This window comes from Vicugna pacos, chromosome 5 (assembly GCF_048564905.1).
Source record: "Vicugna pacos chromosome 5, VicPac4, whole genome shotgun sequence".
Taxonomy (NCBI): Eukaryota; Metazoa; Chordata; class Mammalia; order Artiodactyla; family Camelidae; genus Vicugna; species Vicugna pacos.
The window spans coordinates 88,248,215-88,262,565 of NC_132991.1; the positions used below are offsets into that span (position 1 = coordinate 88,248,215).

At 36.5% G+C, this 14,351-nt stretch overlaps 1 protein-coding gene across 25 annotated transcripts in view; it reads right to left on the reverse strand.

Moving 5' to 3' along the window:
- TRIP12 (thyroid hormone receptor interactor 12) overlaps nucleotides 1–14,351 on the reverse strand; it is a 132,364-nt gene that overhangs the window by 26,786 nt on the left and 91,227 nt on the right. For 10 of the 25 annotated variants that reach the window (XM_072961808.1, XM_031677890.2, XM_072961818.1 and 7 more), the window contains 10 exons: nucleotides 12,740–12,857; nucleotides 12,463–12,622; nucleotides 10,230–10,383; nucleotides 8,449–8,677; nucleotides 8,004–8,122; nucleotides 5,593–5,800; nucleotides 3,167–3,267; nucleotides 2,722–2,896; nucleotides 1,444–1,585; nucleotides 401–592 (listed from right to left, as the gene is read on the reverse strand). In XM_072961808.1, coding sequence (XP_072817909.1) covers nucleotides 401–592; nucleotides 1,444–1,585; nucleotides 2,722–2,896; nucleotides 3,167–3,267; nucleotides 5,593–5,800; nucleotides 8,004–8,122; nucleotides 8,449–8,677; nucleotides 10,230–10,383; nucleotides 12,463–12,622; nucleotides 12,740–12,857 — 1,598 coding nt within the window. The remainder of the gene's footprint in view (nucleotides 1–400; nucleotides 593–1,443; nucleotides 1,586–2,721; nucleotides 2,897–3,166; nucleotides 3,268–5,592; nucleotides 5,801–8,003; nucleotides 8,123–8,448; nucleotides 8,678–10,229; nucleotides 10,384–12,462; nucleotides 12,623–12,739; nucleotides 12,858–14,351) is intronic. The other 15 variants (XM_072961820.1, XM_072961819.1, XM_072961817.1 and 12 more) reach the window with 3 other exon arrangements.

Sequence of the window (14,351 nt, forward strand, 5' to 3'; positions counted from 1 at the left end):
ATTAACTGCTTGTCTTAAAGAACAAAGACTCGAGATACATCGACAACAGAATAGGCACTTCCTTCATTAAATCACCATTCTGTTGTTTTACTATTTACCTAATATATAAAAACCAAGGAATCCAACTGTGTATAATAAGCAAGTTAAAAGCTTTACCTCAATTTCTTAACAAGACTACTGGAAATTACTAGTAGGATGAAAATACACACATTAGCGGACAATGATTTTCGGGGTTAACTAGGTTTATTTATTAATTTATTTTCTTTTTAGAGGCGGCATCAGCAATTGAACCCAGCGCCTTGTAAGTGCGAGGCATGCATCCTACCACTTGGGCCGCACCCCTCCCCTAGCGAACAATGATTTTTAAAAGACACACAGGCGTTTTTATTAGATAACTTACTGGAGAAGAAAAAAAGACATGGAGGAATCTCTTTAATCTGATCTCTCTGCTCACAGCATCCTTTTCACTTTTAGATGTCAAATACAGCAACAGTTGTTTCACAAATCCGCTATGCTGGATTTCAAATGACGAAACATCTGATTCTGAGACTATGCTACGGATTTCTACAAGGCACTCAGCTCCACCATCCACCTGAAAGAGTTGAAAAATTATTTCCATATTGATTTTAAGAGCCCTTAGTAAACGCAAAATTCACATTTCCCCCAAAGCAATCAGATACTCTAACAACTTTAAAAAAGAAGGTAGGGACAGGTAGTGCATTCTCGGTAAATTCTGGAGAAATATCATCTTACACACATATACATTCACAAAATGTTATTATTTCATGACAGAAAACCAGTGTCCATACTAACATAAAAAAACCTTCATATTCAACCAATGTAGTTTCATTAAAAAAAAAAAAAGACAAAGCATGAGAAAATGAATTGAGGAGTAAAGAGCTATAATACCAAAATGAAAAGCTATAACAAAAGTTCAAGGTATGGCTTTCAATTAGCACATTTAAGGTCCAAATGAAATGGAAATATTTTGGAAAACATGTACTACTCAAATGACTCAAAGTATATAAAAAATGTAAAAAGACTAAGAACCAGATGAAACACAAAAGGCTTACTAAACCTCTCCCGCCGCTGACCATCTGGCCACAGGGGACGAGGAGTTAAGGAGGGCCCTACCAATGCGAGTACCTGTAGCTGAAGAGGACCTAGAGAAGAGGTGTGCTTGAGGGACATTTCTGAGATCTCTTCATTTGTCAAGAAATGTGGGAGGTGAAGGAACGATAGCCAAAGATCAGATTTCTAGCACATTTAATGATAAAATGAGGAGGCATGAAAGTCAAGGGACAAGTTAAAGAAATGTCAGTGCTGAAGGTACATGTCTGGCTAAAAAGTGGATCTCAGATAACTCAATCCATGGACAGCTAGAGTCACCGAGGAGAGAAAGAGCAGGACGAGTCGCCAGAGAGAAAAGGGGTGGCCGGGCACCTGGAGGCCGAGCTGCTGGGCTGCAGCGCACAGTCTCTGCAGGACGTTCAGCGCGGGGTTGCTTCCGTCCATGTTCTCAGAGCTGAAATACCGCTCTACAAATTTATGCGCCTGCTCTTTAATCCAACCTTTGATTTTTTCTCTGCAAGAAGGAAAAACATATTAAAGTCTCAGTGTGCAAAGACAGAGTTTCAATTTAACTTCTGATCAAAGGCAAATAGTTGCTACATTTAAAATCTTTTTTGGCTTATGCTTATAGACCAATAAATTCAGATTCCACATTAACCCAATTAAGTTTCAGTTTGAACATGGGCTACGATGTACCTAGAGAAATGCACAGGTACTGTGCACATTTCAGATCATTACATGAAGACCAAAGGAAAAGCTCTCACTTCTTGGGGCTCTACAACCCAACTGTTTCCTAACTGCTCACCTGAAAGCAAGTTTACATGACTGCTTTCTGAAGTTTCTGCATTGTCTTTACCTGTGCTCCATGGAGAGGTAAAGAACTGTAGGCCAGAGGCATGTGCCTGTAAGTACACAGCAAGCTGTGACAACTGAAACCTCTGTATTTAAATGACAAATTCTGATGGTGTCAGAAATGCATTTGCTTAGCTATTTTTATTAACTGAAAATTTAGAACCACCAACCAACCAAAGCAATCAATCAAAGAGCCTGTGGTCTTTCCCAATGGAATTTGATTTTTAAAAATTTCTTATTTGCAGAGGAAGTAATCCTTGTTAGTATGTTACTCCAGAGCCAAGACAAAATAAAACTATCCTCAAGGATTTTTAAAAAATGCTTTTTTAAAGCCATAAATTAGTGTGAAAGTTTAGATGACAGAATTCAAAGTTTCCAAAAAATGGTTTTCTACCCTAAGATCCTTAAGTTCCCCTGTAAAGGGCAGAGGAGGTATCATAAAAGAGCGGGTGTGCACATGTGTGCATGCGTGTGTGTGCGCGCACGTGTGTGCAGAAAATACAGCAGCTCTCCCTTGTCTGGGACCAAAGGAACAGGTTCAATGGGAAACGTACTTGTTTGGTTTTGAACAAACACAATTCCCAACTGGAGAGGCTGAAAGGAATTTTCAGCTTTAAGACTGGATGCAGGATAAAGCCAGACACAGGGTTCAAGAACTGAGACTGTACCCCATCCTTGAGCTGTGCCGCTTCTAAGCACAAAGACCTGGGGCCATGTTTTATCTCCACAGGAATAAAAGTACTGACTGAAATCATGTAAAGTTTTTCTAACCTGAGAACAGAATGCCCCCCACCTCACCTATTATTGGATATGGTGTCCTTTGAGGCGGCCCTGGCAAGACCACTAACTCCCGCTGTTCGCGCTGGTTCGATGTTGTTGCTGTTGGACTGTGCACTTAACCTTCCCCATGTTTTTGGATTCAAGCTTGCCAGGAAAGAAGATTTAGGTGACTGAGTAGTCGTGGGGCTTTTAGCTTTGAAAAGAAAAGAGAATGATGGTTAAATCACTTTAGCATAACTGATGAAAACCAACTGAATTTTAAGATTCTCACTCTTAATAGATCAATTAATTAGCTGAAAGACCTAATAACACTGGGAATTCAGGAAACTCAGGCAATGCAGATACCTTAAGGAAACTCAGGAAACTTCAAAGTTATCAGGAGTTTTAATGACGTACGTATCTTTAACTGCTACCATCTTTCTCATTACCTTCCCACGGTTTTATCCAAAAAAAAAAAAATTACCTTGATTGTCTACTTTGTCATCATCTCTTGGAGGTGAATACTTCGGCCTTCTTGACCCTCGTTTTGGCAGTCGTTTTCTCTTTAGAACATCACTTAATCGACTATCACACGGAAAAACACGAGATAAATTTGGAATGACCATGATTTAGTATCATCACTCATTTAAATACAAGCTAAAATGACAGGAAAAAATGAGCTACAAAAATACTGTCACAAGAGTATTTTTCATTTAGTGATTATTTAATGCCAGCTCTGCACCAGTCGTGTTCTAGAGGTGCAAAGACACAGAAAATGATTAGTTCAGAAAACAGCTGGCTACTTGGCTACACTGAACTAGTAAAAACAAAACCAAATAAACAGACTATTTCATTAATCCTATGTTAAACTGCACTATAAAATACAGTAAATACATAAAGTATACAAAACAAATATACAATACAAAGAAATCAATATAGAAAAGAACTATGCAATCACAGACTAGAATATATTAAATTTGAATACCGTATTTCTTCCCTAACCTAAATGGCAGTAAGTAAAATATACATAGTACTGAGTGTTAATATTATCAAAATACTTTCCAATACTACCCAAAGTAATTTCATGGTATGTAATGGCAACACACTAAATTAATACATTTATAAATACTTTCCTTAAAAACAAAAATTATCTATAAACAAATATAGCCAAGCGATAGTGTGAATAACCTATTTTGAATTAGAATATATGAAACAGAACATACTTAGCCTTTGTGTACATTTTTCACTATTCTTAACAACACTAGAAATAGTTTGGAATATCATTCTTAGAATAACAAAGCTACATAAGATGAAAAAAGTTCTTGGTTTCAGTTGGTCTTTGACCCAAGTAAGAAAAATTTTGATACAAAAGTTTTAGTCTTCCAACATCTGACGGGTCTAATTAAAACACTTAATAACGTATTCAAATATACCTGAAAATCAGGACGAACGAGCTTTCAAAGAATAAACTTAAAATATGATTAAACAATTCCACCTGTACAAATTTATAGAAACTTTTCATTTGAAACTGTATGAAGAGAAGAGGAATCACTTAAAACTCTGCAAGTATTTTTAAGAAAAAGATCCTTTCCTCCTTCTTTAGAATTATCAACTGTCAGAATCTATAATCAAATCTAATTCCTTAAAGTGCTCAAAAATGCATCTGTCTGAGCTGCATTACATTTTTCTGAGCATCTATGATACATCTCAGGCACCATGCATGCCTGTGCTATAGAGTAAAACCCTGCAATAACTTAAGGCTATTGCAGCAGCTGGGTGAGGGAGTGCAGCTAGGGAGGAAGGAGAGAGGCGGGCAAGGCTGGGGGGGAACTGACAAGACAAATCCAACTTGAGGACAGGGAAGGTGGGGAGTACCTGGTATTCTCTAGGTCCGAATTTCTTAGATTGAGACCATGACATGGTGTCACCTAAATCCAGCAGCTTCCTAAAGTAACAATTACTGTGCCAGAAGTCCCAGAATTGCAGAAATTCGTATTTAAACCAGAGTGGAAGACCACCACCAGGGGGCACCAAAAGCAGCTGGGATCCTGAGCTCGCTCAGTTTCACAGAACATGCTACCTTGCAGTTTACAAGATTAAACTTTTGGATCCAACTTACCAAGGTCTACTTTTCAGCTTAAGAGGAGTTAAAAAGAAGTATTACACTGAGTACATTATGAATTTCAGAACTGAGTTTGGTTCATCATGTACTGTTCAGATAGCAATTTAAGTTTCTAACATCAAAGAAACAAAAACACTTTTAGAGTGTGATTTATTTTAACACAACAAAATGAAAACCAGCACCAGGGTCTGGTAATCATCTCAGCAGTACAGTACAACAAAGAGATTAAAAACAAAAAAAAAGAGGTGGAAGCAATGAATTTTCTTTAAGAACTCCCATTTTCCTTTATTAAGAGCAAGGTTCCTATTTCCCAGTTAAAGATAAATGGGAAATCAGTTTTTTCCTTTACATTCTGAAAACTCCAATTTTTAATATTTTTCACTATATCAATATGTGGATGTCTCGAAGTTGGTATGCATGCTGCAATACAGTAAATAATCACAAGATTATGGAATAAGAAATGAGAGCTCAAATCCTTCATCTGTAAAGTAAGTATGTGACACTATGCAAATAATTTAGCTTCTTTAAGCCTTAATTCCCTTGTATGCCAACAGAAATACCATGTATCTCTCATGGTTCCTAAACATGCCTCGATACAGCAGGTTTCCAATAAATGTTTAGTTAGTTGTCTTCACTTTCCCACCACACATCTAACAAAGCATCAATGGAAAATAGAAAATGTATGCTCTCCATAATATTTTACCATTTAATTCCCTGTATGAGACTCCGGCACCAGGGCAGAGTTAAAGGCAAAGTGCACAAAAATTGAGTGCAAAACTCTGACTCACCCTTGAGGGCTCAGATCTAAAGAATCATCTCTGCTGTGCTGCAAGCTGGGGGACCCCAAGTCAGCCGCGGCATTAGTGGCAGCCGTGGCTGTTCCACTGCTGACCGATGTTGTGGACCCCAAGGATCCTGAACCATTCGTACATGCCTTTGGTGGACTTGTCAACAAAGACTCCGATTCTGCTAAGTGTTTTACTTGATGCATTACACCTATACAGAAGAGAGATTAAAAAATGTGTTAATCAGGACTGCCTTCCCACCATTACAAGATCCATAAATGCCAACAGTGATTTACAAGGAATAAATAAAAAATACCCAGCAAAGAGTAAAATAACTTTAGGTATTAGGGTTTTCAACTTGATTCCATTCAGAAAGTAGTAAGCAAATTCAGAAGTCCTACTAGAAATTTAAAATACCCATTATAAAAACAATAAGCAGTTACAGAAATGCAGTGCACCTGTGGCTTGATAGCCAGAAGGAGGGAAAAAGACCTAAAATCATTAATTAACTTCAAATGCTATGAGACAAGATCATAATAACACTGCTGCCAAAAGAGACCACCAGCTACTGAAGGATGGTGATTTTCACATCCTTGGAGGTATATGACGAGAATGGAACTGTAACTGACAAGGCAGGGGTTTTTATCCGGGCTAGAATCAAGGGAGGATGTATATGAGGGGAGGGGGAAAATATGAAAGTGTCTGAGTATCAGTATGTAAACCATATACAAATCAGTGTGTCTGAATCTATGTGAGTGCATATTTACACATTCACATTTTTGGGGGGCGGGGGGAAGGAGTCCAGAGCTTCCCATTAGATTCTTTAGAAAAAGAGAAAAAAAAAAAAAAAAGTCTGAATGAATTCAAGTATCAGGCATTTGTTCCAAAAGTGTTACTTACAGCAATCATATGCCAACTGAGTGCTAGGCACTCAGGATATGGTCACATCTAAGAAAAATAGATTCAGGGGGCACTTAGTAACTAAATGGGAAAGAGATATTTTATAAGAAATCACAAATAAAGAGTGAACTGCTTATAAGAAAGCAAACACAGTGCTGTTGGAGCATACAGTAGGTGGGGTCTAACAGAATCTAGAAGATAGGCAAGCTCTTCAGGAATAAGTGACACTTGAGTGGAACCTGAAAGAAGAGCAAAATGAGCCAAATGCAAAGGAGAAGAACCAATCTAGATTACTCCATAAGCTTCATAACGTATATGCTAAGCAAATATTTGGGGGTGGGAAATTCAGTCTGATAGCACAGTTAATTCCATGAACGTTTAAAAGAAAAGACTGATTCTGATATACTTCCATATCAGAAAGCAACTAAAAGCAAACAACAAAAATAGAATACCAAAAACAAAACATGGAATGCAAAATGCAAGATAATCTAAGGGTAAAAATAAGAATACATACCAAGTGTTTATGTGAGCACGGAAAACATACATACATCTGATTTGTTAACCATAGTTATTATCTCTGGGAAATGGATAAAGTTTGCCTTCTATTTCATATGCAGTGTTGGATATTTCGAAAATTTATTTGTTATTTGAGTAGAATAATAAACAGTGAAAACTTCTTCCCATTTGATCCAATACTATTATACTAGCATGTCTATTACATTCTCAAGATATAAAGACAAACAAATCCAGCATAAGAAAAAGCAATCAAAAGAATGGAAAACAGATCCATATGCATAAAGAACTAGGATTGTTTGCTAAGACTGAAGATAAAGCCAAGTATTACAACACGGGAAAATTATTTTCTGTATCCTCACAAGACCAAAGTATCCTAAAAGACCCATAAACAGATTTCTATTGATAAGAAAGAACTTCTTCTAATATCTTGGCAACTTTGAAAAGGATAAAACACCTGAACGAGTGATAGTTTCATCTTTGAGGTCAAGAGGAGAATGGAAAAGGAACATATTCCTTAGGCTGATTTCGACATTCAAGTTCCTCAAATTGGACGACTAGACCAACTGCATTCTGAAAATTATTCCAGGCCTTAAAATAGTCCATTATCTACACAATGAAGTAAAAAATAATCCCTTTTACAACCACTGTGATCTACTAATAGGATTCATTAGGAAAGAAAGTGACCTCTGACTTTTTCAAAGACTCTTTGTGGGCAAGTGTATATTACCAGCATAAAAAGAAGAGTCAAGGATTGCTTCTGGGCTGTAAACACTCAAATCATTGAAAGTTACTAAGTGTTCATCAATTTACAGTGAATCTCACATAATCTGTAATGAGATTTATAAAGGATGCACTATATGTACTTGAGCTGTAGGCATGCAAATTTTATATAAAAGTAACAGTTTAATTTTTGTTCTATAGAGTGTAACTATACATTTACTGAAATACTATTTAGGCTAAAAGATTAAACATGAATTAATTCTCATAAAGGGCATTACCTTCTCTTCTGAAGTAAACACTAAAAATATCAGGTAACTTCTGCATTAAGATCTCTGCCATCTGAAGGGCGCCAACCACTATCTTCAGATCTTGGCTTGATAGCATGGAAGCAATATGACTGAAAAAAGAAAGCGTTTGTACATAAAGCATTTGTCTGAATCTGACAGTCACTGTGCGCCGTACTACTTCAAACTTGAAAGCAAAATATTTTAATTATGAAACCAGTTCACTAAACTAAGAATTTTTCTTAAACGCTCAACTTTTCCATTTAATTTATTCTCTGTCAAAGGTTTTTGTGAGTATAGAAAGGCAACAAAGGGCTCAAGACACTCCAAATAAACTGTCTGATGCATATTTTTTTCTATACTGTTTCTCTAGAGATCTCTGAAATGACTTGTAAAGACTTGGATTTCTAAAATGTTTTCACCACTTTCATGAACACACCTTGAAACAGCATGATTTTTCAGGACATCCTTTAGAAGTTCAGCATCCGCGAAATAAATTATCCTAAGAATTGCTCTAAGGCACTTATGTCTGACCGCAGGTCCTGCTGAGGAACTATACACTTCATAAAGAACACCAAATAATGTCTTAATAAAAGACTTAGCCAGTTCCGGATCCTCTTTCATAAGCTGTGCTCGAGCATCATCCTTCTTTAATTCTGAATATCCACCTGTAATAAAAAATGTAGCATCCTAAAATTACAGACTTCAGAAATACAACAGAGTAAGTATCATAAAGCGTTCGAGCTGATGTAATTATCTGAAATGCCATAAAAACTTTTTGGTTAGAAAACAAATTAACTTATCTACTGTGATCAACTTGGGTCTATAAAGATGCCAAAAACAGCATTAAGACAAATTTTAGCCAGCTAAAGAACCACTAACCATTCTGACCAGTTGAGAAGAACAAGGCACCACTACACAGTACCTCTCATTTTTACTAATGTATGTTTCACAAAATGTTGGGGACTTTCCAGTATTAACTAGCTAAACTACTGGTAAGAACTACAGAGTTCAAGAAATGAACAGTGAGTATTCAGTAAGAAACTGTGGAAAAACAAGAGTGACCTGCCACTTTGCTTAGGGGGAATAAGGTGTGGGCGAAAGGTAACTGATGAAAAGCACTAGATCAGGGGTTGGCAATGAATGGTCTGAAGGCCTACTCCAGCCCTGCACCTACTTCTGTAAATAAATTTTACTGGAACACAACCACGTACATTTGTTTACATACTGCATATGGCTGTTTGGGGGCTATACAGCAGTGCTGAATACACAAACTGCATGGCCTGCAAAGCTTAAAATATTTATCATCTGGCCCTTTTCGGAAAAAGTGCTGGCCCTTGCACTCTAAACTAGTACAAAGAAAACAAACTAAATCCCTCAGGAAAGGAACAAACAACAGAAACTTGGGGGGGAAAAATCACAATCATCTGTTTTTCATTAGTTAAGAGAATTTTGGTAGGAAAGTTTAAAATAAAAGGTTGGATAGAACTAATCTGATGGGGTGTGAGTGGATCCAAAGGCAGAATAGGGATAAAAGGATCAGATTCAAAAACTGCATGGGCTGCAGAGAACACATGGCTGGCAGAGCAGAGAGGGGTGGGGAGAGGAGAAAAATAGGTGAGAGAGATTAAGTTGTAGAGTAAATGAGTCACAGGGACAAAACGTACAGTGTGGGGAATACAGTCAATAACTATGTAATACCTTTGGTGACAGATCATAAGTAGACTTACCATGGTGATCATTTTGAAATGTACAGAAATACTCAATCACTACGTTGTATTATAGGAGCTTACATGCAAAAGTTCTAATAAAAAAATAGTTTTCTATTTCTTTAATTTTGTATCTGTATGAGATGATGGATATCCACTAAACTTATGTGATAATCATTTCATGATGTACGTAAGGTAAATCATTAAACTACACACCTTAAACTTACATAGTGCTGTGTCAATTATATCCCAAAAAAACTAGAAGGGAAAAAAAAACGCATGGGACAATTCTGACTGAAGTCCAGTACACTGCAAATCACTCAAGTAGAAAAATCATAAGGAAGATACCAGTTAAGCAGTATTTGCTCATTTCTCTATTAAAGCATCAAATACAATTACTATTATGTAACTGCCTTAAGCCTAATGAAAACACTCGACAAAACAATTATTTTTATTGCAAATATAACTTTCAAGACAGCACAGGACTACTTTTAACTCAAAAGGTACTTACTAGTGTTAGTATTGGCTAAGGGGTTAGGTTTTCTCTGAATGGCACGTGCTGTTCCCGTGTCCTCATTGATTTGCTGCATAGAATTAAAATCAATAGTATAAACTCGTCCCAGAGTGGACAAGCTTATCTCATCCTCACCGACCTGATGGGCTGCCTGAGAGCAAAGAGAGAGAAACCTTGAATATAAACATGGAGAAATTTATTAACTTAAGACACAGTGGGGACCCTCCATAAATGCTAACTTACATATTTATTTCATCAGATTTTAGGTAGTGAAGTAATAGAATAAGGAAATTTTAATAGTGTGAGTGTGGCAAAACTCATTTATTCAACATACCCTTTTAAATTACACATAAATATATACCACAGGACCCATCAGGTCCCCAGAGACAAATACAGGTAAAATCCTGATGAGAGATTCAGTCATGGGAATCACTGACATGAAGGAAACATTACTTGTGTTAAGAAGGCCTTTAAGACATTGCTGATAGAAAAAAATTTGTTATCCATAAATCTTAGCATCTAATTCTTAGGTTAGTGATATTTACATCATGGATTCCTAGCAGCCGAACAAAATCCTCTTTTAAACAAGATGATTCTATAAAACTATCCTTAGGTAAACAAAAAAGACTTTACATTTAAATGATGTTCTAAGACTGAAAGGGACACAAATGGAATTAAAGAAAGTAATTACTAGGGGTGGCATGCATCACACAGTAAATATCTCAAACAAGACAGCGTGAGTAACACTGTTTGCTTGATTTTAGACAGCCTAAAAGCCAGTGACAAAATCATCATTCTTATAATAGTCCAATCTATGAAACTCCTTGGTTGAATGAAGGACAGGACTCTTAGGAAATACAGAAGCATAAACTAATAGTGAAAATGCAATTATCAGGAAAATGCTAAAAAGAAGGCGGCTTAGCGTTAGAGAATGCGACCTGCTTACACTCTAAGGCTGATGAAGCACAACCAGTCAGTTCACTTCCTCATAACACCTGGCTCTGAATTTAGAGCTCTTATTTTCATAAGAACTTCTGATCTTGTAACTTAAGTCAGTGGTTTCAAAGTTTTTCAAAAATCCATTTTTAGAAGCTAACTAGTAGAAGGTACCTTAAAAAAAATGTCTATTTAACTGTAACATTCAAAAAGTTCTAATAGCGGGTGGGGGGTGGGAAGAGATAGACTGGGATTTCAAAATTGTAGAACAGATAGACAAGATTATACTGCATAGCACAGGGAAATATATACAAGATCTTATGGTAGCTCACAGAGAAAGGAATGTGACAATGCATATATATATGTTCATGTATAATTGAAAAATTGTGCTCTACACTGGAATTTGACACAACATTGTAAAATAATTATAAATCAATAAAAAAAGTTAAAAAAAAGTTCTAATAGCAAGGCTGAAATTAGAAAATATATTAATCTTATACATGAAAACATTAGTAAATGATGCATGGCATCTCAAATAATGCAGTTACCAACACTTCCTAAACCAGGGCAAATATTTTCCTGACCTGAGAAAATTTTGAAATATTTCAGTGCAAAAACTTTAATATGGAAGTATGGAAATAAGAATAAAATCACACATAAAACCTTCACAGAAAAATCACAGTCAGTATTTTGGTGTATTTCTTTCCTTTGTTATCATTCCTCTTTTCTTCTGCCAAGTTCCCAAAAGATTCATGTAATTTTGAATACTGTGTTTTCATTCTTGTTATATCATATTTTAAATCATTAAAATTTACCCTATAAGGTCTGGATTATGTACAAGGCTACGTATGTATCACAATTTACTTAACCTTTCACCTAGAGCTAGATATTTTAAATTGTTGCCATATTTATGCTCTTAAAAATATTCAGAAGCAGCTATTTGTATGTGATCTTTGCTTTGGAGAGATTTCTTCTTAGAAGACAGAAAGGACTTTTAGACACGTATAGCCTAACTCCTCCCACGTTTCCTTTCAGAAACGAGGAAACTCTGGAACAAAGAACTTAAATTACTTGCTCCAAGTCAATCAGGAAGTGAGCAGCAGAAGCAGGACTAGAACATCATGTTTTCTGACCTGAACAGAAATGAGGACCTTGTTCTCAGGAGACAAAATGAGAGAATCTTGAGTTAATTCAAAACTGAGCACAGTTAAGTCCACATGTCCACCTCCCCACTCCAGCCCGACACCCACTCTCCACCAAAGTAAGACCTATTTAAACGGTACGAGGAAACTACTACCTCAATGATCCGGCTGTCGATCCTGTTATAGGGATGCCAGAGGCCCCGGTCGTCGCGCCACTGCCATATCGCGCCATCTGTGTTCTGCGCATTTCCCTTCTTCAGCATGGTGTCAACTGCAAAAATGCCTTCTTTTGGTAAACATGGCATAAGTTCACTGAAAACAAAAAGTGCAATTATTTTAATAAGTTGCTTCCAGCGCTATCAGTGAATACCAGGTCTCTACAGTGAAAATACTCTCGTATAAACTAGGTACTAGTAGCGCAATCTTTACCAAATCAGAGATGTCAGTTCATACAGTTCTTGAGGACTTCGGGGAACAAGGTCAATCTGTTCCTGACAACTTCCATTGGAGGCACCACACAGGAGGAAGTGAAGTGTTTCTGCAATGTCTGTAAAACCAACAGCAAAAAGCAAATGCCTATGAAACTAGTCACAGTACCATATTCAGAAAGCAATCATTCCCTAGGGGGAAAGCAATCAGAATTATTTTCTTACACAGCAATATATCATAGAAATTAAAGCAAAAAATCCAAATGAGTTGTAATAAAAACCTTAAAAAAGGTATTAAGATTTTTAACAATTTCTTTATGAGAATTTCAGTTTGAGTCCTAACCTTCTAGTCAGACAGCTAATCACAAATCCACTGCAGAGACTTTCAGGATTTTATATTACTTTCCTTGAGGAGCAGGGTGCTTTGCACAAAAGTACACTAAACATATATTTTAGCCTCAATTCAAGTATATTTGCATATCTGCCTTTGATTCAAACATACAGATAACTTGTGACCAACAGGATAAATACAACAATTAAAAGCATCTAAATCTTACCATATTGTGATCAGAAAAGACTTTACCTTACATGACATTAAGCATACCAAGTAAATACAAAAATCATTAAAATATCCCCTACCACAAGATTCCTCCCAGAAGACATCAGTTTACGGAAGAATTTGCATGAAAACCAGTCTAATGTATTGACATATGAGTGGAGGAAGCTCCTGGCCTCCAAAGGTTTTAGTCAGTCCAATAGCTACAACCTAAAGGCAGGGTTGTGGCTCTGCTGGCTGTGACATACGTTTCTATAAAATACTATACATATGCAAAATACACATAAGCATTTCACCAAAATGTTTTGCCAGTAATCAGCAAGTATTCTTGTCAAAGAAGATATTCACTGTTGATCTGGGCAGAGGGCTGTGGATACTTAAATCTCTGCCTCATTGAAATTTCACAAATAGTGATTAAAATTTTTAAAAAGTTCTTAAAAAAGTCATTTTGCCAACTTTTCCAGGAAATGTGAATATATGGCAATGGTGCATTACAGGGATTCATTAACCTTTTTTTTTCCTCCCCTAGGAGATCAGAGGATGACAACAAAATGGAAAGAACCAGAGAGCTTTGTGTTTCCTTTGTGTTATTATAGTAGAAAAAAAAAAAGTCTGGTAGCCTCTATGTGATGAAATGTGCGAAAAACTTCCTAGGATATACAAAAGAAGTGAAAATACTCGTAATTTTAAAGAAAAAATTCCAAAACGTTAAAACCAACAAAAGTCAAGACAGCAATTTCCCAAACCAGGATGTAGGAAAATGCTGTGCCACACGGTAACAAGAGCTGATCTGTGTTCAAACTTCAGGAAATGGTAATGCAGGCAAAACTCACAGGGCTCCAAGGGATTTTAATAAGCAAAGTGCATTGGGGCTACTCAAAAAAAAAAAAAAAAAAAAGTTAAACCTTTTCCAAACTTGTCTAGGCAGAGAGTACTTTGCTCACGGCACAAGCAAACAGCATTCTCTGGAATACCAAATTTGGGAATGACTCAACACTTTAAGAGGAATCTCTTCAATAAATCACCTCAGCAACACTAGTTTTCTACAAAATTCTGT